Source organism: Leptonychotes weddellii, chromosome 10, assembly GCF_054177405.1.
Source record: "Leptonychotes weddellii isolate Sample4059 chromosome 10, ASM5417740v2, whole genome shotgun sequence".
NCBI classification, from domain to species: Eukaryota; Metazoa; Chordata; class Mammalia; order Carnivora; family Phocidae; genus Leptonychotes; species Leptonychotes weddellii.
Window position 1 is genome coordinate 12,342,446 of NC_138378.1, and position 22,477 is coordinate 12,364,922.

At 48.2% G+C, this 22,477-nt stretch overlaps 1 protein-coding gene across 1 annotated transcript in view; it reads right to left on the minus strand.

Annotated features, from left to right (window-relative positions):
• Positions 1-22,477, minus strand: part of EYA2 (EYA transcriptional coactivator and phosphatase 2) — a 209,175-nt gene that overhangs the window by 39,520 nt on the left and 147,178 nt on the right. The window contains exon 9 of the mRNA XM_081832260.1: positions 21,552-21,635. Within this exon, the coding sequence (XP_081688386.1) occupies positions 21,552-21,635 (84 nt within the window). The remainder of the gene's footprint in view (positions 1-21,551; positions 21,636-22,477) is intronic.

Below are 22,477 nucleotides of genomic sequence, written 5' to 3' on the forward strand. Positions count from 1 at the left end.
GCGGAAAGACTCATTCTGGTCACCGGCTTTTGGGCCTCTTTAGACCCATTAATTGTTATCAAATGCAGTGCTTCCAAAAGTATTTTTCAGAAGCCAACCATCCAATGATCACACAAAAAACAACCCTGTACATGCTGCCTTGTTCTCACAGTGATCCACGGTTGGTGATGCCTGTTTTCTCCTAATCAGGGGTGTCTCTGGTGGAACGCCATGATCGGTCCTTGGACATGAGGACGGGGCAGTCCACAGTCTTTACTCCGAGCTGCTGGGATTCTGACATCCTAAGTGTTAAACCCAGTTGCAGTCTCTGAGCAGACCCAGTCCCAGATGCAAGTCCTCCTGGACTGTTTGCTTCTCTTTCCTGCTCCAGACACAGCTCGGACTGCTCCCAGTGTTGGGGGAGTCTTGGTGGCTTGAAAGAGGCATCTGAACACTTAGCATGAAGCTTCTTGGATGGTGAAATGAGTTAACCCTGCTTCGTGCTCCTCATGAAGCAGTTTCTTAAAGAAACTTGTGTAACAAATCGAGGTAGGCGTCTGGGGATTTGGGAAGGGGTCTTCATATACTCATGCAAAGTTCTTCAATAGCTAATGTTGGGTTGAGAACTCTTACACCTTACGTGTGTTTCTGAAAAACTTCTGGTGGCATGGTCAACGGTCAAAATCACTAAGATAACTAATTAACATAGTTAACTAATTAAAAGCAATGTAAATGAACCCACCTATTGGGGGGGGTACTTTTGTGGGGCGCCTGGGTGGCTCACTTGGTTAAGCATCTGCCTTTGGCTCAGGTCATGGTCCCAGAGTCCTGGGATCGAGCCCCGCATCGGGCTCCTTGCTCTGCAGGGAGCCTGCTTCTCCCTTTCCCTCTGCCTGCTGCTCCCCCTGCTTGTGCCCTGTCAAATAAATAAATAAAATCTTAAAAAAAAAAAAAAAGAACTACTTTTGTATGTTTACAAAATGTCTCGAGAATGAAAAATTTGAGCATTCCATAGATGAGGGTTTTTCATCCTTGGCACTGTTGGCATTTTGAGCCAGATCATTCTTTGTCATGGGGGGCGTCCTGTCCATTGCAGGGTATTTGGGAGCATCCCTGGCCTCTCCCCGCTGGGTGCCTGTGGCACCCCTCCCCCTCCCTTCGTCATGACAACCAAAAATGCCTCCAGACTTTGTCACATGGAGCCGGGAGGAAAATTACCCTCCGTAGAGAAGCACTGCTCTAAATCATTAAAAAATAATGAAAAGGCTTAGTCCTTAGTGTCAATCAACTTTGTATTTATAAGTGAGCAACCTTATTAATGAAACTAGCTTCCCAAGTGATGACCTAAATTAAATTAAAAAAAAACAAAACAAAAACAAACCACACCTAAATCTCCCACCCAGCTGAGTGAAAGGTGCCACTTTCGTATCCCGAAGAGCAGTGTGACTCAGTGGCTCGGAACCGCCGGGGCAGCCAGACGCCTGCCTGCACACCTGGGCTCTGCCCTTCCTCCTAGAAGGTGTGACGGTGGGCACGTCTCGGGGCCCGTTTCCCGTCGGTGGGAGGCGGGGGTAACCACAGCACTTGCCTAGAGTGACGGCGAGTCAGTGAGCAGACACACGGAGAGCACTCGAGATCAGTGCCAGGCCGGGGACACGCACTGCCCGTGGGCTTGTCATTCTTAGTCACAGAATCGCCGTTCTGGGGCCTCCCTGGCCACACCTAGCATCACCCCCACTGTCACCCGAAGCAAAGGCAGGGGGACACACGGGGTGGGAAGCTAGCCTGGCATTTTGCAGTTCCCGGCCCTCCCTCCTCTTAGCACCCAGACTGCCGCTCGCCAGGCTTGGGGGACCCTGTCCGGGCTTGCAGACTTGCCCGCTCTGGAGACGGTTCTCACACATACAGGCAGCCGGCCACCTGCGTTTGCCTTGCTTTCCTTCTGTGTGGATCACCCTGACATCCCAAACTTCAGGACAATGCGCTTCTGCACCTATATTCTGGAACCTCTCCCCTTCTTTTAAAGAAAAAACAAAACAAAACACAACAACACAAACACACAAAACCACTCAAAGCCATCACACCGTGCAAGCCAACTGGGCCTTTAAAAAAATCACTGCCAAGTAGCTGTTTACAAGCTGAACAAATAATTACACTGCCACAAGGAAGAAAAGCATTAATTAAAGCTATTCATTAAACCAGCCTCACTATTCTGTGGGGTTTATCTCGTGGACGTGTCAGCCAGAGGTCAGGGACGGATTAGCACACAATGGAGGGCTTTGCCAGGTAAATCTCCTCCTTGTGGTTTGCTTTTAATAATAAAGTTGTCATTAAAAGAAAGAATTTAATGATTTTAATTGGGTTTAATTACTTGGAAACTCCTGGAAAACAGATCAGCTTGTTTAAAAGAGGAAGACAAGAAAATGATGGTTGTAAAGAAAAAAATAGTTTGATTCACATGTTTAAACAGTGAAGTTAAAAAAAAAAAAAACCACCCAACAACTTGGCTTCTTTGGCAGTTTCACAGGAGAACACAGAAAATAGAAAAGATCTTCTTAGCTCAGCAAATGGGTCTATTTGTACTAACAAGAACATTCTCCCCCCAAAATGTAGGATAAATCCTGTCACCACTGAGTCACAAAGAGCCAAGCTGACTACAAATGATAAAATCATGTTCAAATCTAAGAGAACAAACAAAGATGTCTGAACTGGTTCCTCTTTGGGTGTTTTAAGCAACAACTCAGACCCTTTGATTTGTTTCTATCTTTCGAAACATGTTCAGCTGGAGGTATCTGGCAGCTTTTAAAGCATTTTCCGAGGGTGTAAATTCAAAGGCCAAAAAAAAAAAAAAATCATAAGTAAGTAGATCTGGATGGTTTCTTTACAACCATCATTTTCTTGTCTTCCTCTTTTAAACACTGTCCTGATTTGCCCACACTTTGGGGTCCAAGGTCCCAGGAAACGACTTTGAGTGCTAAGACCAGGAAAGTTCCAGACAGACCCCAGGAAATGGCTACCCTAAGGTAAGTGACTCACTGTCCAGGACCAAGGGCCACTTGATGGCACAGGAGATCAGTGCATTTCTGGAACAGGGCCTGCCACCCAGCAAGTGCCCACTGCTTCCATCCAGCCCCGACGCGTCCCTCCTCAACACTGGGAGTCTTTGGCTTCTCATTATTTGCCCAGATTGTGCTACTTTGGCTTATTATCCACTGAGAGGGCATTCTTACACAATTAGCAGTGTGTTTCTAAAGAAGCGGTTCTTCAAAAGACATTAATTTATTGTTAGTTATTCTGATATTTATTAATCATTTACTCTACAAAGACTGTTTGCTACGTAGCAGGCTCAGTTCCAAGCACGTCTCATGTATGAACTCGTTGATGCCGTGAGGTATTACTCATACTACACTCAGGCTACAGAGGTGGAAACAGAGGCCCAGGGAGGCAAAATGACTTGACTGAGGTTATATGGCTAGGGAATAGAGCTGGCTTTGAACTTGAGCGGTCTGACTCAAGAGCCCATGTTCTAGACCAGAAGCAAACTTTTCTAGACCAGGCGAACTTTTCTCTAAAGGGCCAGATGGCCAGTGTTTTAGGCTCTGTGGCCCATATGGTCTCTGTCACTACTCAGCTCTGCTGCTGCAGCACAGAAACAGCCACAGACACTATGTCAATGGATGGCCATGGCCGTGTTCTAATAAAACTTTATTAAAAAAGAAACAGGTGGTGGGCCAGCTTTGGCCCATGAGATGGATATAGTTTGCCAACTCTTGTTGTTGAGCACTATGCTATACTGTCTCTTTGCTCTCAGACAGTGAATGTCCCTTGTGCATGGAGCCCACATTCTAGGGGAGGGGGAGGGCCACACACACACAAAAAACACCATTTCATTTCAGCTAGTGACCGGTGTTCTGAAGAAAATGAAACGCGAAGATGTGCTGGAGGGTGAGAGAGAAACCGAGAGCGCAAGACAGATCAACTGTGTGTGTGTTTGGGGGAAGGCTACTAGAGGTGCGGTGGGCAGGGAAGGTCTCTCTGAGGAGCTGACACCTGAGCAAAGACCCCAGTGAAACAAAGGAGCCGGCCACGGGATGCTTATGTAGCAGGAACAGCAAGTGCAAAGGCCATGAGGCAGGAACAAGCTCTGTGTGTCAGAGAACAGAAAGAAGGCTGCGAAGTGAGTGTATTAAGTAAGTGGGAGCGGGAGGAGAGACCCAGGTGGGATAATCAGATGAGGCCATGTGGAGGAGTCTGAACTTTACTCAAAATGTGACTGGAGACCAGGGACCAGTTTCAAGCAAGGAGAATGAAACGATCTGATTTATATCCAAAATAGATCACCAGGGCTGCCTTCATGGCACTATGCCATCCTATCGAGCCAAAAACCCGGGGAGGTAGGTTCAAGATTTTATTTATTTATTTGACTGAGAGAGAGACACACAATGAGAGCAGGAACACAAGCAGGGGGAGTGGGAGAGGGAGAAGCAGGCTTCCCGGTGAACAGGGAGCCCAATGTGGGACTCGATCCCAGGACCCTGGGATCATGACCTGAGCCGAAGGCAGACGTTTAACCGACTGAGCCACCCAGGCGCCCCCGGTACTGTTATTATACCCATTTCACAGATGAGGGTCTGAGGCTCAGCAAATCCCCACCATCCTTTTTTTTTTTTTTTTTTTTTAAAGATTTTATTTATTTATTTGACAGAGAGAGACACAGTGAGAGCAGGAACACAAGCAGGGGGTGTGGGAGAGGGAGAAGCAGGCTTCCCGCGGAGCAGGAAGCCCAATGCGGGGCTCGATCCCAGGACCCTGGGATCATGACCTGAGCCGAAGGCAGACGCTTAACGACTGAGCCACCCAGGCGCCCAATCCCCACCATCCTAACAGATGGGACTCAGCTCCAGGGTGGTCTGCTCCAATCCCATCCTTTCCTCCCCTGTCCCTCAGCCCGAGAGGATGTCATGTCGGATGTGCTTGGACCGTCATCTCTCAGCCCAAAGATTCCTTTGTGTTGAGGATCAGGAAAGCGAGGGAGTTTGGCACCAGCCGCTACGGGCCCGGTTTCAGTCTGCAGAGAAGCTAAACAACTTACAAACACTGGGCGCCTGGGTGGCTCAGTTGGTTAAGCGACTGCCTTCGGCTCAGGTCATGATCCTGGAGTCCCTGGATCGAGTCCCGCATCGGGCTCCCTGCTCAGCAGGGAGTCTGCTTCTCCCTCTGACCCTCCCCCCTCTCATGTGCTCTCTCTCATTCTCTCTCTCTCAAATAAATAAATAAAATCTTTAAAAAAACAAACAAACAAACACTGACGGTGTGTCGTGGTATGACGAACAGCGTCAGGATCACCCCCCAACCAGGGAACCTAAAGAACGGGAGGAGGGTAGGAGAGAACAAACAACCGTTCTGAGTAGCAAAGTCAATTTCCTCTTAAATGGTGACAGAGCACTCAGCATATTGTCAGCTGGACTCCCAGCATCTGCAGAAGGGCCCTGAGAAGGAGCCAGAGGTCACTGCATGTGGCTTCTTCCAGTCCTGAGGGAAATGTTCTCATAGACATCCATCAGGACACAGGGCTCCTCTTCCCTCACACTTCAACTTAGCTGTCAAGGTGCAGCATTGTTGAGAGCAACAGAAACTCATTCACCCATCCTTTCATTTATTCTACAAATATTTACTGAGTGTCTTTTATGAGTCGGGCGCTATTATAGGCATTGGGATACATCAGCAAACAAAATAGTCCTATAAATGAATAAAGCAAGATTTGCAGTCTGTCTGATGGCAGGGATCCACGTATGGACGCACAGGTTGTGCACTGCGTAACTCTAGGGGCACCATTCACATGGACCACCATGAAAGTGGTGCCTCCTTGGGTTGAGCAGTGCACATTTTGTACTTCTGCCAGGTGGTAGAAAACACTACAGAAAAAAAATATGGCAAAGACTCTGTGTCATGTATGTGGGCTCGTAGGACGTGTAGCAATTTCATAGAATGGTTAAGGAGGTATTTTGAGAAGGTGGCATTTCAGAAGATTTTTCAGGGGAAGAGGGAGGAAGCCATGTGGGAAGAGGAGCATCTCAGATAGAGGGAACCAAGTGTTCAAAGGCCCTGAGGTGGGAGTGTGTCTGGCGGGTGTGAGTACCACCGAGGAGGCCAGTGTGAATGGGTCAGAGTGGGAGGAAGAGAGGAGTACTAGAAGAGGGCATGGAGGTAACGGACCACACTGCTTAGGGCCACATCTAAGGGCATGGACCCTGGGAACTGGCCAGATTATGTTTCATCTTCAAATGTTTACTGAGCACCTATTACGTGCTGGGTAAGACCATGCAGGCTCTTGGCCTCCATGTGGCTTACAACATACATGTGGAAGGGAGTGTTTGCTATTCTTGTCAGCACAGCATCCAGCACACCGGCCGGTAGTAGCATCATAAGTGCTTTTTGGGAGCCTGAATTTCATCACACCCCATCTGTGTAGTTATGAGGAAGCTAACCCACCTAACCCCAGGGTGACTGGTTCAACCCAGGTCAAGAACAGCTTTGTCTGGGACTTGGCTGGAACTACTGGGAAAGAGGTAGTCTCTATTTACTGGGGTTACTGAGCTGGCAGGATGTTGGTCTTGTGCTGCTGGGGGGGCATTTTTGCCACCGCAAATGAAAGGAAACCGAGTTCTGCTGACACTGCTTGAGCCCCTGGATTCAGCCATACCTGAAGCCAATACACCCCTGAATATTTTGGTTATAAAAGGCAATGAGTTCACTTTTCTGCTTGTCAGCTTAAGTTGGGTTTCTGTTACTTATAACTGAAAGAAAATTGATTTGACAGCAATTATGGGGCACATCGAATGTGCTGTGCTAGAAAGTAGGGATATGAAGACACAGTCATCATCCCTGCACTTGAGAAGCTACAGTCTAGTTGGGAAGACAGACAAGTAATGAGGTGATAAAACATCTATCTGTAAGAGGGGCAAGTGCAGGGTGCTAAGGGAGCACACAGGAGGGATGCCTAACCCAGGACGTCAAGGAAAGCTTCCTGGAGGCGGAGACATCCAGGATGAGACCTGAAGGCTGAGTGAGCATTAGCTGGGCAAATGGGTGGCAAGTGAGAAAAGCATTCCTAGTGGAGGGAACAGTACAAAGCCCCAGAGTTTCTTGGTGCAACTGCAAAGCTGTAGCCTAAAATACACACTTGAGAGTCTCAGAGCTGAGGCGGGAGAGGATCTGGAAGGGTCTGGAAGCTGGCCCACAGAATTTGGGCTTCATTCTGTAAATGAGGCACCAAAGACAGCCATACTGACAGAGACTAAGCAGCTCACTCGAATGAACAGAATGGGCCAGGTGAAACACAGGGCCTTGTTGTCTTTCATTCTCCAACTCCTGCTGAGAGAAATATTTAACTTTCCTCTTGACTCTTCCTAGAGAGAGACAACAGTGCAAGGGAGAGTAATGATGGCTGATATTTGGCCATATGCAACAGGGAGTAGTGGGGACTGTGGCAAACCAGAGCCCACTGGCCCCATTTAAAGGGGCAGCTGCGATGCAGCCCCAGCCAAGTGATGCCATTTGGGATTGTGGGTGCCTCATGGCCAGACCTTCTGATTTTTCAGGAGAACCCAGAAATCTGAATTTTTATGTGAAATCTCCCAATTTTATTTTTTTAAAAAGATTATTTAAGAGAGAAGAGCGAGCATGCGTGCGTGAGCAGGGGGAGGGGCAGAAAGAGAGGGAGAGAAAATCTCAAGCAGACTCTCTGCTGAGTGTGGAGCCCGATGCAGGGCTCGATCTCACAACCCTGAGATCACAACCCGAGCTGAAACCAAGATTTAGAGTCTCAATCAACTGAGTCACCCAGGGGACCCTCAAAATCTCCCAAATGCTGGCCAACTAATTTAAAAAATGCAACAAAAAACATGGTTGAGAGTCACTTGTGGCCTTCAGGCCCCCTCCCTTACCCCGAGCATGGTGTCCTGCATAGGGAGGAACTGGGTTGGAGTGGAAGTCTGAACGTTGGCCCTAGAACTGGGGGTTTTGTGATTGGCTGTCGTGTGCTCTGATGGCCTTGGGGCTCAGAATGGCCTTTGGAGCTCTTGGGTCTGATTCCTTCTCTGTCACTTACTAGCTTGGTGGTCTGAGGTGGTGTCCTGGGTAGAATGGGGATCACCACATCTGCCTTTGTGGGTTTGTCTTGAGGACCAAGGGGATAACTTGTGACCCAGTGCCATGCACATGGGGGGAGGGGCTTATAGCATTTATCCCTATAATTGAAGGCTTCTGGGTATGGGTTATATGCTACAAACTGAAAGTCACCATAAAAGTAAATATTTTTTTTTTCTTTAGCTCTTTCTTACACACATAAATTTGACAATGGGCAAAATGAACCAATTCCTCAAAAACCACAAACTACCAAAACTCATCCAGGATGAACTAGCAACAAGCATTAAAAGGATTGAATTCACGGTTAAAAACCTCCTGAAAAACAAAATCTCCAGGTCCAGATGCTTTCACTGGAGAATTCTACCAAACAGTTCAAGAAGAGTTAGCACCAATTCTCCACAATCTCTTCCAGAAAACAGAAGACGACACCTCCCAACTCATTTTATGAGGCCAGTGTTACCGTGACCCCAAAACCTGATGACAAAATTACTTAAAAAAAAAAAACCTCCTCATTTTCTGAGTAAAAAATGTGGATTTTTTTCCATTCCAGGCAGTTGTATCCCTTCAAAGGTACCCACAGTACCCTTTGGGAAGCATCACCTGATTCTGAGGCTGGTCTATTGAGGTCAGTGGGGCAGGAATATTATTCTGATTTTACAAATGAGCAAACACCTCTCTAGTTCCTAAATATTTTCATCAGCTCCAAAGAAAACCCCATACCCACAAGGCAGCTGCTCCCCATTCCCCACTCCCCCTAGGCCCTGGTAACCACCCGTATTCTGTCTGTACGGATTTACAGATTCTGGATGTTTTGTAGAAATGGAATCACACGATGCAGGCTTCTTTCACGTAGTGTATCGTTTTTAGGGTCTGTCCACGTCGTAGTATGGATCAGTACCGCATGCCTTTTTATGCCTGAAAAATGTTCTACTGTACGAACATCCTAACATGTGTTTATCCATTCATCCGTTGATGGACGTTTCCAAAGAGATTCTACAACTGCATATTTCTACTTTGAACTAGGCCCTGTGGGGGGACTTGGATCCGAGCTTTCCCCCCTCTGCCATCAGAAGGGCCTACAAGTTCTCTCATTCACAGAGGAAGTGGGGGAAGTGGGCATGGTGGGGGGAACCTCCTAATTCCCCAATACAACCTCGCTGACACCTTCCTGCCATTCACCGAGTGACACCCTCATCCCCAGAGACTCACGGCAATTCCAGCAAGCTTGGGACAGCTCAAGAGCCCTATTGTTGGAAAATAAGTACCGTAAAAAGTGCCGGTGGGGTGAGGGGGGAGGCAGCTTCTCAACCTGGTAGTTAAGTGTTAAGGGAAAATTGTTCCCATTATTTAGGTTCGCAGGGTGCCTAGGATTGTTTTTTTATTCCTTATCATTGTGAGCACCAACCCCTATATTTACAGAAGACAAAGAGCTTCTTGCTCGAGCCCAAAGGACAATCTGTTGTAGGTTTTGCATAGGAGATTTAAACCCCCCTTATTATTATTACTTTTTTCAGATCCCCTTCAGCAGTCACTGAAAGGTAGAACTAAAGAAGGGAACAACAAAACAAAACAAAAAAGTTGGCGAAAGAAGCCTTGGGAAGTGGTCGGCATTTGTTAAATTTGTGGGCGGAAAATCAGGGGTCTTAACCAGCTTGAAAACCCACAACCTAAGTTGATTCTGCAAGGAAATGGTCTTTCTCCAAGCAGCAGAGAGCACAGGGCTTCAAAGAAAGTCCCTGCTAATGAGCACTTTTCTGACAACCCCAAACCATCTCTAAAATATATTTTATGTTGGAAATAATCCTTTAATGCTCTAAAATACATAAGCAGAGGCACTTGGCATGGAGGCCCACGGGCTCAGGGAAGCACTATTACAGGGGATTAAATCTACAAAGGGTACCACCCCCTGCCCATGGCCCCTCCAACTGTCATTCACCTCTCAGGCATCTTTCAAAGCGTTTCCAACCTCTTCCTCACCCACCCCCGCCAGAATGACAACCACAGATGCTTGCTTCTTGCCCTAATGGATGGAGTGAAGCGGCCAGCGAAGTCGCCATCCCCGGTCCTACAAAGAAAATAATCACTGCTCTCGAAGGCCAATCAAAGTCCTCATTTCTTTATTAGCCACAAAGACTAAATACCTTTCCCTTAACTGAAAAGAGAGCTGGAGGGGGAAAAACAAAGATTTAAATACAAGGTTTAACCCCCAGTGGGGGAAAGAAATCTCCGACTTCCTCAGAAAATCCTTTCCAAATTGTATTCATCTTGACTTAATCCACATCTACCGAGTGAATTAGGCAGTATTTATTTTGAAAATCTATTTTATAGAGTTCCAAGGACTCTGTTTTCCTTGGGCAGGGCTGACTCCATTTCAGAGCTGGAGGCCGCTTCGAGGGCCCCACCAGGACTTTAAACTTCCAAGGTGCTAGCCTCACATGGCTAACACAGTGTAAATAAACACAGCTGAGCCCGGAGAAATTGGAAGGTTTTCTCATTAAAGAAATAAAATAAACAGATGTCCTTAAGCACTTTGGCTTGTGTTTGTCAAAGGATGGAAAGCCCTCGATGTCTGAGCGGCAGAAGTGAATTAGAGCTGCATCTCAAGGTAGATGGGGTAAAAAGAAAGAGAAGGAAAGAATCTGTGGTCCTCTGAATTAACTAATAGTCCTCCAGGGAGGGCACTTTTGATTTGAACCGTAGCAACTTCTACAAATAGTTTTTAACTGCTGGGTCATAAAACCGGGGTTTTTTATTTCTTCTCAGTTTGTAAAGCGGTAACGGACAGGCTCAGCCGTGTATCGCCAACTGGATCTGATTGAATCCTGATGGCACTGCGCTGGGTATTGGATTCCGGAATCCGAGCCGGAATCACGTAATAACACCCGCTGAGGAGTGGGGGAGGACTGTGGCTGGTCGGAGGGGGCAGAGGGGCCGTGGGGTGGGGGGCAATGAGCAGAGAGCCGAGATCTGGCCAGGCTCTCTACCCAGCCTCTTCCAGACGCGCAAAGAGGCTGGCGGGCGGGCCGGATCCACGAGAAAAGCGGTCACCGAGTGAATTCATGGCTTACATCTTGCGGCACAGACTAATGTGTGAAGGAATCACCTGCGAGTCAAGTTTAAATGTCCGTTCTGGTTCAGTGCATCTGGGACCCAAGACTCTGCATTTCTAACAGCTCCCTGCTGATGCCGGGCCCCGGACCACACTTCACGTTGCCGGGAGGGCTTATGTGACAACAGGGTGCTGACAATGAAGAGTTCCCATTCCTGTAATCGGGAGGAAGTCTGAACACTCGGACCTCCCTGGAGTCTGAGTCTGGGTCTCCCCGGAAGCAGCCCCTGAGCCTAGGAGTCCGCTGCGAGCAGCTTATCCGAGAGGAGACCCCGGGAAGCCCGGGTGGCCGAGTAGGGAAGTGGGGGCAGGGGAAGGAAGTCAACAAGGGCGGGTCAGTGAGCGGGTCATTGCTGTGTGCAACTGGGGCCGTCCGGGAGACTGTGAAGAGCCCCCGCCCAGAGTGTCACAGGTCCTGGCAGAGGGAAGCCATCGTGCCCACAGGAATGGGGAGGGCTAAGGGGACAGGGCGGGGTGCTCACAGTGCCGCTGTAATGAAAATTCCAACCTAGCCGCCTAATGATGATGACGGTGATGTGATTCTAGCGCCAAGCAATCCCCACAAGAGACGAACCACGCAGTGGTGCTCCGAGCCGTGGGAAGGGCGTTTAGACCTCATCAGGAAGGGCGGAGAGCCCTGCATGAGGACGTGGGTGACGAGCACTGCTTCCCTTCCAGCTGGTGGAGGAGGGGGAGGTGGTGCTGGTGGTAGGGGTCTACAGCCCTCTGAGTGAACAGACCCCCAGCCGTAACAGCTTCCCTAGACAGATGCTCATGAGGAAGGAGACACCCTGTGTTTCCGAGAGGATGCTAAAGGCACAGCTTAGAACGACCTGATAGAGCTTAGAGGGTCGGCTGGAGGGAACCAGGGGCCAGTGATCTCTGCCCCCACACATCCCACACACTCTGGGCACAACCTGGCCTCGGTGGGTCACAGATGTGTCTCCGGGGACAAAGGAGGCACCATCCACGAGGGGAAGAGCTCCACAGTCCGCCACCCAGTGAGGGGGCTGAGGGGCACCTGAGGGTGTATGTCCTGTCAGAGGTCCCCACTCTTTGAAAACTCAGGCTTGCTGTTGCCAGACCCCAGTTTTCAAGAGAAGTGAGATGTCCAGATTTTTTTTTTCTTTTCTAAGATTTTATTTATTTATTTGACAGAGAGAGACACAGCGAGAGAGGGAACACAAGCAGGGGGAGTGGGAGAGGGAGAAGCAGGCTCCCCGCAGAGCAGGGAGCCTGATGCGGGACTCGATCCCAGGACCCTGGGATCATGACCTGAGCCGAAGGCAGTCGCCCAACCGACTGAGGCACCCAGGCGCCCGAGATGTCCAGATTTTTATGTAAAATACCCAGATTTAAAAATACTGGCAGGGTGCACGGGTGGCTCAGTCAGTTAAGCATCTGACTCTTGGTTTCAACTCAGGTCATGATCTCAGGGTCGTGGGATTGAGCCCTGTGCTGGGCTCTGCACTGGGAGTGGAGTCTGCTTAGGATTCTCTCTCTCTCTCTCCCTCTGTCCCTGCCCCCACATGCGTGTGTACTCTCTCTCTCTCTCTCAAAAAAAGAGAGAGATATAGGGGCGCCTGGGTGGCTCAGTAGGTTAAGCATCTGCCTTGGGCTCAGGTCATGATCCCAGGATCTTGGGATTGAGTCCCACATCAGGCTCCCTGCTTGGTGGGTAGCCTGCTTCTCCCTCTCTGCTTGCTTCTCTCCCCCCTGCTAATGCTCTCTCTCTCTCAAATAAATAAATAAAATCTTTAAAAAAAATATAAAAAAATATCAGCAATGAATTGAGAACTTAAGGAAATGCCAGGGGACCAGACTAAACCTGTCTTTAGGCAGGTTTGGCCCTGCACTGCCAGTTTGAAACCTCGAATCTTTTCGGATTGAGGAAGGCATGGCCCTTTAAAGGCGTGACGTGGAAGGAAACCCTGGATAGGATTCTGCTCAGGCAGGCATCAAGGGCCACCTGGCTCCAGCCCAGGGCCCCCACCTGCCAAAATGTCCCTGGCCGCTAGCCTGCCTAGAGGGGTCACTTGCTCAATACTCCACGGCCTTCACTGAGCCCCTGCTGTGGGCCAAGCTCTGGGTGAGGCCAGGCTAGCACCCAGCATCTTGGCCCCGGAGAGAACGTGACAAGCCCGTCTTGTCATGTGTGTGGACATCTGTTCCCTCGAAGGCAGGCACCCTGGAATCCCATTTCTGCAGTGCTTGCAATTGCTCACACTTAAAACTTCCTGCCCGCAAGCTATTTATTTATTTGTTTACTCAACAAATATTTGTCAAACAGATGTGCCAGGCACTGCTGGGTGCCAGGGGATGAAGCTATGAACACATCAGACCCAGTCCGTGCACCCTTGGAGTTCAGAGTCAAGCAGAAGTGTTCACTCCAGTAGCTTTTCATTTTTACCCTGAGAACATTCACATGGCTCGCTGAGCATGCCGTTTAGATGCATGGTTGAGAGCAGTGGGCCACACCCTGGCTTTCTTCCCTTCCAAGCTGGGTGACTATGGCTGAATCACACCACCTCTCTGAGCATCAGTTTCTTCAGAAGTGGGTATAATAGGAGCAGCAGTGATCCTTACAGATCTGTGGTGGGGATTCAGTGAGAGAGAACGTGCAAAGCTCAAGAGTCCTCGAAGGATGCTTGTCACAGCATTGTCTGTGCGGGTGGGGAGTTGGGGGAGCCTAGGAGTCCTCCTCGTGGGGAGGGCAGAGAAGGTTAACATGGAATCCAGAGCAGTGGTTAGACGCAAGGTATGGACATTTGGAGTCAGATCAATCTCTGTGGCGGGGGCATCCTGTGCATTGTGGGATGTTTCACGGCATCCCTGGCCTCTAGCCACTAGATGCCAGTAGCACCCCTCTAAGCTGTGACAACCCCAAATGGCTGTGACATTGCCAAATGTCCCGTGGGGGCCAAGTCACCTCCAGTTGAGAACCACTGAGTCAGAACACTGGCGTTGGCTGTAGGATGACGTGGAAGGATCCAAAACCACAGAGCAGGAGAGAAGTGAGAAACACGGGGTATTTAAACAACGCTGTTTACAGACGTGACAGAAATGTACGCAAAAATCCCGAACATGTGTCACAGGAGAACAAACAGAATCTACCACATTAAACCATGGGGAGGGGAGGAGGAAGATCCAAATGGGTCTGAAAGGAAACACACATTTTTACCCCTGTGAAACAAGAGAGGGGCTTTGTGTGCACAACGAATATGAACAGCTCAATGCCTGCATGTGAGGTCCAACTTAAAAAATCATAGTGCTCAAAGCAGAGTAGTTGGCATATAGCACACTGTGCAAAAAAATAGGGAGAATTTGTTCAAGAGGAATTTTCTCGTTGGCAATAGGGGGCGAATAGGTCAGGTCTCTTCAGAGGAAGACCCTGGGCAGAAACTAGGACATCGCTGTAGCCCCGTGTGAGAGAATAAGGAATCATGTTGCGTTCTTTATCTGTGGTTGGTTCCGCCTTCAAAATATATCCAGATTGCCACACTTGTCACCACTCCGCCTCTACCACCCCCGTCCAAACGACCATCCTCTTTCAGTTGGACTTGCAGTAGCCTGCTCACTGGTCTCCCTGCTTCCAAACTTGCTCCCCTGTGGTTTACTCTCCCCAGGGGAGCAGCCAGAGGGATTCTTAGAAATAGAACTCAGATCCTGTCCTTCCTCTACTGCAAGCCTTCAGAGTAAAAGCCTGGTGAATTACTACTCTCCTCCTTGCTTGCTCTGCTCCAACCATGTCAGCTTCCTTGCTGTCCCTAAAATCCACCAGGCAAACTTCTGCCTCAGGGCCTTTGCACTTGCCGCTCCCTCTGCTCTTCCACCAGATATCTGTTCCTCTACTTCAAGTCTTTTTTTTTTTTTTAATTTTTTTTATTTATTTGAGAGAGAGAGAGAGAGAGAATGAATGGTGGGGATGGGCAGAGGGAGAGGGAGAAGCAGGCTCCCCGCTGGGCTGGGAGGCCAATGTGGAGCTTGACCCCAGGATCCTGAGATCCTGATCTGAGCCGAAGGCAGATGTTTAACTGACTGAGCCACCCTGGCGACCCCCTTAAAGTCTTTATTCAACACTGAGCTCCTCCATGAGGCCTCATTCCCTGGCTACATTTTCTCAAATTTAATTTCAATCCTTCTCCCATGAAATCCTTCAAATACTTCTAAGAACACCATCCAAAAAGTGAAAAGACAGTCCACCAAATGGAGAAAACATATTTGCAAATCACATTACCTGCTGTTGCAAAATAATGCAAATCACATATATATCCAGAATATATAAAGAACTCTTAGAAGTCAATAAGAAAAAGACATATAAAGAAGTGGGCAAAGGATCTGAATAGATATTTCTCTAAAGAGATACTACAAATGGCCAACAAACACATGAGACATCACTAGTCAACATAATTAGTCATTAAGGACATGCAAATCAAAACCACCATGAGATCCCACTTCACACCCACTGGGAGAACTATAACCAAAAAGACACTAACAAGTGTTGGTGAGGAGGTGGAGAAATTGGAACCCTTACACACTGCTTAGGGGATCATAACATGGTGCAACTATCCCAGAGAACAGTTTGGCAGTTGGTCAAAATGTTAAACCTAGAGTTACCATATGACCCAGCAATTCCACTCCTGGGTACATACCTAAGGGAACTGAAGACAGGTGTCCCTGCAAAAGTTGGTCCTCAGATGTTCGCAGCAGCATTATTCATAAGAGCCCCAAACCCAGCTGTCCCTCAACTCATGAAGGGACAGACAAAATGTAGTACAGTCCATACAAGGGAGAATCACATGGCAATGAGAAGGGATGGAGTACAGGTACCCACTACAGCATGGATGGATCTCGAAAACAGGATGCTAAGTGAAAGAAGCTGGTCACAAAAGACCACATATTGTTGAATTTATTTTATAAGAAATGTCTAGAAGAGGCAAATCCATGGAGACCAAAAGTAGATTAGTAGTGGCCAGGGACTGGGGGAAACAGGGAGTGACCGCTAAGGGGCACAGGGTTTCTTTCTGGGGTGATGACAACGTGCTGAAATTAGATGCTAGTGATGGCTGAACAACTCTGTGAGATCCTAAAAACCACTGAATTGTACAGACCGAAACGTACAGGTAGAGCACACGGATTCTATCTCCAGAAGGCTGTTATTAAAAAGACACACACAACTGGTCCTGGAGTTGAGTTTCCAATGGGTACTGAGCTGCCTGGAAGGCAAGGCACAAAAGGAGGAGTCAGGGCCGACCTGCTGTGAACCCCGGGGCGGGTGGACTGCCAATGAATCCCTCTTAGAGTCCTTTCCTGGCCACAGCAAAGAAAGGCTCCTGACCACCTTGCATTTGCCTAATCCGGGCTGGAAAAAATAGAGTTCAGGGACCGCTGGGAGCAAGGTGGGAGGAGGAGAGGTTAGGGAAGAGGGGGCGACTGCTGGCTGCTCCAGTTCTCCGGGGAATTTCTAATGGATCCACAAGATGAGGGAGGTACAGCTACCAAAGGGAGGCTCTGGCGCTGAGCACTGGGTAGGAAGAGGTGGAAAGGAAGTGGAGAGATGACAGCCTCGAGCAGCACATGCCTCTGATTGGGAACAGGAAGAGAGCCCAGTTTCTGTTTGAAAATTCAAACACTCTGTTTTGAATCATTCCTTAATCATTTCAGCTCTGATGGTCTTATTTCCTAAAATAAACAGCAAGTTACCCCTTTGGCTGGGACCACAATTGGTATGACTTCTGCTTCCTGTACAGTGCTCAATGCAGTGGCCACAAGCAAAGAGCCACTGGGCCTTGGCATGGATGTACAGGATGTCTCGACCTTCAGAACCCATTCTGGACCTCCATGGTCCTCACCCTCTTCTGGAAAGAGCATTTCAATTTCCTTTGGGAAACATCCCTCCCCCATTCTGTGCATTTGGTTGGGACAGAACTGACCTGGCTCCTCTACTCTCTCTGGGCATCGGCTCTTGATCTAGGCTGGCTAACCAGAGCCACAGAGGTTGGGCCAATGAGATTCAAGCCTGGGAACTGTGCTGGAATTCCGGAGGTATGTCTTTTTCAGTTGGGACTGCTGACAGGGAGTTGCTATATGGAGAAAGTCGGCTGAGGGATACAGAAAGACCAAGCCCTGAGAACATTGCTTGTGCTCCTGGATCCAGCCCAACCTGAATTCCAGGTACCTCTGAGTTTTTCAATTATTGTGATCCAGTAAATACCCTTTATAGCTTAAACACTCCATGCTTCAAATGGACTCCTGCTTGATCCCAGCTATTAATAATGAGCTCCACATAGCTGTAGCTTCTGGAAAAAGCACAAAGAGAAAGAGCTGTGGGCCAAAAATCAAAACCATGTGTTTTAGTTCTATTATGAATACCTTGACTATATCATCTCCCTGTGCCTCAGTTACTCTGTCTGCAAAATGGGGCTCATACTCCTGTTCCTCTAGGTCCTCGATACTTCTCTGACTTCCAAGTTTATCGCTGTAGCCCAGATCTCTCTTTGGATATGATTGCCCTCTAGGATCTTTTTCCTTAACATTTTCCTCTTTCACTGTTCTTCTTCTTATTAGATGGTACTTTGTGCTAGGAAACGCTAGCTGTCCTCCGATATCCATTCTTCCCTTCTCCCTCCAGAATAATAGAATTCCTGAAGTTCAATGGTGCACGTGACCAGACTACATTTCCCAGACTCCCTTGCAGCTACATGTGGCCATGTGATCAAGTTTCAGCCAATGCGATGTGAACACAAATGAGATACAGATATGTCATATACATATACATACACAGATTCTGAGTCTGGCCTTTAACAGAGAAGGGGGGAAAAATAAAAATAAAGTAAAATAAAGAGGGGTAAATTCTCCTTTTCCTGTTTCCCCTTCCCACTGACTGGAATATACACCTGGGGGTGAGCAGGTTTTATCTTGCCAATGAGGGCAATGTTCTGTGATGGCAGAGGACATACAGGGCTTGGTGCCTGATGCTGGTGTATGCTGGTGGAGCAGCTCGAGCTGCTCACACCTGGACTGTTACTTGGAAGAAATAAACTGTTTTGTTTAAGCCATGGTTATTTTGGGTCTCTCTTGGGGTGCCTGGCTTTAGCAAATAAAAAAAGCCCCTCACTCCTCACCTAGGGGAGAGAGCCGGAGAAGGGAGTGGTGAATTCTAGAATTGGAGTGAACATGGCACAGGGGACTTGGATGCTCCAAGAGCTTCTCATCTCAGTTTTCCCCGGGCATCCTGGGGGCTCACAAGCAGGCAAGTGAGCCTGAAATACGACTCTTATTCTCTCCTGGGTGATCTTACTCTCTCTGGGCCTCAGTTTCTCCTCCTATGCCATGGAGACTATTTGGGCATGTTGGTCTCCTAGGTCCTTCCAACTCCGACCTTCTGTGGTTCTGAAATTCTAGGACAGATGTTGGAACTCAGATGCCAGTGAGGCCACGAGGGTCCCATAAGTGGGTTAAACAGGCCAAGTGGGGGCTGTGTTTGGGCTGCAGAGCAGACGCTCCCCCACAAAAGGCCAGTCGCTACTCAGCTCCTGTTGATTGCTGCCACATGAGAATGCAGGATTGCCAGATTTTCTAATATTTCAAGAAGAGTTGGAAATCTGGATTGTTTTGGTCTGTGCAGTCTCCTGATTTTTTAATGTTGGCGACAAATTCACATTTTTTCAAACACTCTAGGGGCCAAACAAAAATGTCTGCAGGCTGAATTTGGTCGTTGGCCACCAGCTAGGCATTTTTTGTTTTGATACTATTTTCCTTCCTTCCTTCAACAAATATTTATTTGAAGCCTTCTAAGTGGGGGGTTCTGTTCTGTGCACTGGGGATAAAGCAATGAACAAAACAGGGCAAAAAATGTGCCTGTCATCATGTAGCTTTCATTCTAGAGGATCGTCCTGACTTGTTCATGCAACAAATATTTATTGAGCAATTCTGGCCCAGGCACTGTTTGGCTGGGTAGGTAAAAAAGTGTTCACAGACCCTGCCCTCATGGTACCTATAACCTAGAAGGGAGACAGACAGTGAGTGCATAATTATAGATGAAAAACTCAGTAATAGGGAGAGCTGCAATTTAGATAAAGGAGAGTGGTTAGCAAAGTCCTCTTGAAGGAAGCTACATTTAAAATGAGAACTGAAAGTAAGATTTCATCTAGTAAAAGAACATGCTAGAACATTCCAGATTACAGCAGAGGCTTCCAGGGTGTCCCTTCCCCACAGCCCCTCAGCTGTGGCCATTCCTGTACACGCAAAGGCTTTCAATTGTGAGCACCGTGCTCTATGGCTTTCTTGGGGCAGGCCAGAAGTGCAGGGAGGTAATACTCTAGCAGAAGCCCTCAACCTATGATGGAAGGGAAGATGCAGATAAATATCCCAGCACCCTCACTCGTTGGTGGGTCCACTCGGAAGCGTGTTCTACAGAGTCTTCCAGGGGCTGCAGGAGGGACTGAGCCCTAGTCAACTGCAGCAGTAACTCTTTATGCCAAGTGTATTGGCCGCCTCCCCTCCCCCGTCTCACTTCCCTACTCTGCACCCGGTGCTTCCTGGGAGAGACCCAGCGGAGATGGAAGAGAACGTGGCCAGGTTTGAGGACAGACAGAAAGCAAGTTACGATGAGTAGCGGGAAGCAGGGCTGCAGAACGGGGCAGGAACCAGCTCATGAAGGGCCTTGGGAGACTGGGATTAGGGTTTGTCCATGGGGAGGCCAGTGACCATTTTCCAGCAGGGAAGTGACATGACTAGGCTTGTGTTGTAGGATGAGCCCCCCTCCCCCCACCCCGTAGGCAGCTATAAAGGGCAAGATCGACAGCTGGAGGTGGAGGTGGCTGGGATTAGGTGGTAGGGTTGGAGAGAGGATCAGGTTGCACGGGCTCAGAAAGGTGCTCTGGGCTTTGTCCCTGTCTTGAGGATGCCCACAGTTTGGTTTCAGGAATGGTGGTGATACAGACAAAAAGACCATCCCCAAGATTACACAGCCCTACACAATCCACGAGAGCCCAGCTGTTGCAAAGCAGCTGTAGGACTTCAGAGTGGGCTATCTCCAAGGGCAAGAAGGGGGGAGGCATGCTTTTTAGCGGGTGGGGGCTTTACCGGGGTAGTTAGAAAAACCCCAAAACACCCAGACTTAGTGGGGATCTCACTACTGCAGCCCCTTTGGGACGGCCCCACTTTTTGCAATTGCTGCCAAGTCCACTCTGGTGTTTTCAGCAGCTCTGGACTCTGCCATCCTTTACCTAAGCTGTGCTCAGTGCAAGAACGCACGCCGGATTACCCGTAGGCACTGCTAGACATATTAACATGGCAAGAGATTTCTGCACCACCGACACCATTTTTGTATTCTCTACAACATAATGGCAGATGATAAATCTATCTTGCTAATTACACATCCAGCTTGTTATAACCCCCATAAAAACACGAGCAGCTGGAAAAGCCATGAGGTGATGTCAAATCATATTTCTGGTCTCTAAACAGAAACAGAAATATTTTCCAGGCGCTGGTGAGTCTCATGGTTCCTACCCATGCGTGGAAGCAGCTGCCAACAGGTCGGTCGCCTCGGACGAGATGAGAGCTTGCCTGTTCTCCAAAGCTCTGCCCCTCCACCCCCACCTGTCTCCCCAAAGGGACGGCCTCCACATGTGGTTTGCTGGGAAGCCAACAGGACGAATGCAGAGAATCGGCAGGCTTTGGGTGTTAGTAGCTGGGTTCACTTTTGCATTATGAGGGTGGTTTCAGTGTTTCTTCCATTCACCACCACTCAGCCGATAGCATTTGCCCAGAATTCTAACTGGATGGTTCCCTGACATACTTTGTCCATGATACGTTTGCAAAACTGTTGCTAAGGTCCACGCCGGAGAGGACAAAATGCCTCCCCCTCGTCTCAGAAAAATGGAAGGAAAATGGAATTCATCTGCTGGAGACACTAAGATAAACAGCAGGGAACTAGAAAAATACTTTACCTTGTTTTTTAGCTAAGATTACTGTTTCTGGCTGCAATGTATCCTTGCCCTCTTAGGAGGGAGACAGCTGAAGACTCTGAGCTTATATCCTATCAAGTGGATGCTGAACACTTCATGTGTTGGAAGAACGGCATGGGGGACGACAGAAGGGGAAGCTAATTAAATTTTCACATGTCGAGGGAACATTCCATAGGAGCTCTCAAACCCAGACTGACCCAGAGGGGCAGCTTTTGTTGGAGAAGCCGCGTCATAAACTGCCCCCACAATTCCCAGGACAAACCAGCTGGACAGACTGTCATGTTGGAAAAAAAAAAAAAAAAAACAACAGACAGAGAGAGAGAAGAGACAAAATGGATTCTTACCTTCCCGTATCTGGATGCAAAAGTCCCGGTGAGTAAGGAGTGAAAAATAATTATTGTCTCATCCAAATCCCACACGAACACACGCTGTGATGAAAGAGAGGAAGAGAATGGAGACAAATGGACTTGCTTGCATCTGACTTAATGTCTGCAGAAATTAATTCCCCGGGAGGAGAAAGAAATCTTGAAAAACATTATCTTTAAGTTATAAAACATGTGACTCACTGATGTGTCACTGGGTCCCCATCCAACCTCAGCTGTGTAAAGTATTCTGATGACCACTTTTGGGCTCCTGTCAACCCAGAGAATGCCAGAACCAAGAAGCCTGTTCTTGCCTTCCACATAAAAGCTCCAAAATGGAGGAGTTCAGGCCAAAAACAACAATAAAAATCATATAACTCACTTGAAAAAATGAAGTACTACCTTTTTTTTGCATTCACAGCTCACCGTAAGCCCAACTACTTCTCAACGCTCCCATTTTTAGCAATTCTGGTGATTACCTCCATAACTCTAAGTAACATACTTTATGCCTTCTTTATTTACCAGTTTGCCAACTTCAGACAATAGCTCTTGACTGAGTAATGCAAAAGATGAGGGTTTAGCTCATGGTAATGTCCCTCATTTCTCCAGGACTTTACATTTTTCACCTATGTGAGCCCCTCTAGTTCCAAGACCATCCACTTTGGACACTCTCCCCGGCTGAAACAGTAAATCCCCCATGCAAAATTATGGCTGTTGGTGTCCTCACCCCCTCCCCCACCTCCTCCTCTCTCCGATTTGAGCAGCGTTACCATTCCTTTCCCACTGCCAACGTGGATAGACTGCTTCATGCTTTTGGTTTCAGGGCTGTACTTCAATTTTCTGTGCTCTGTCTAGATCTTGGTTTTCAAAGTTGGTAAACAGTAAAGAACACTCACATCTTGTGATTA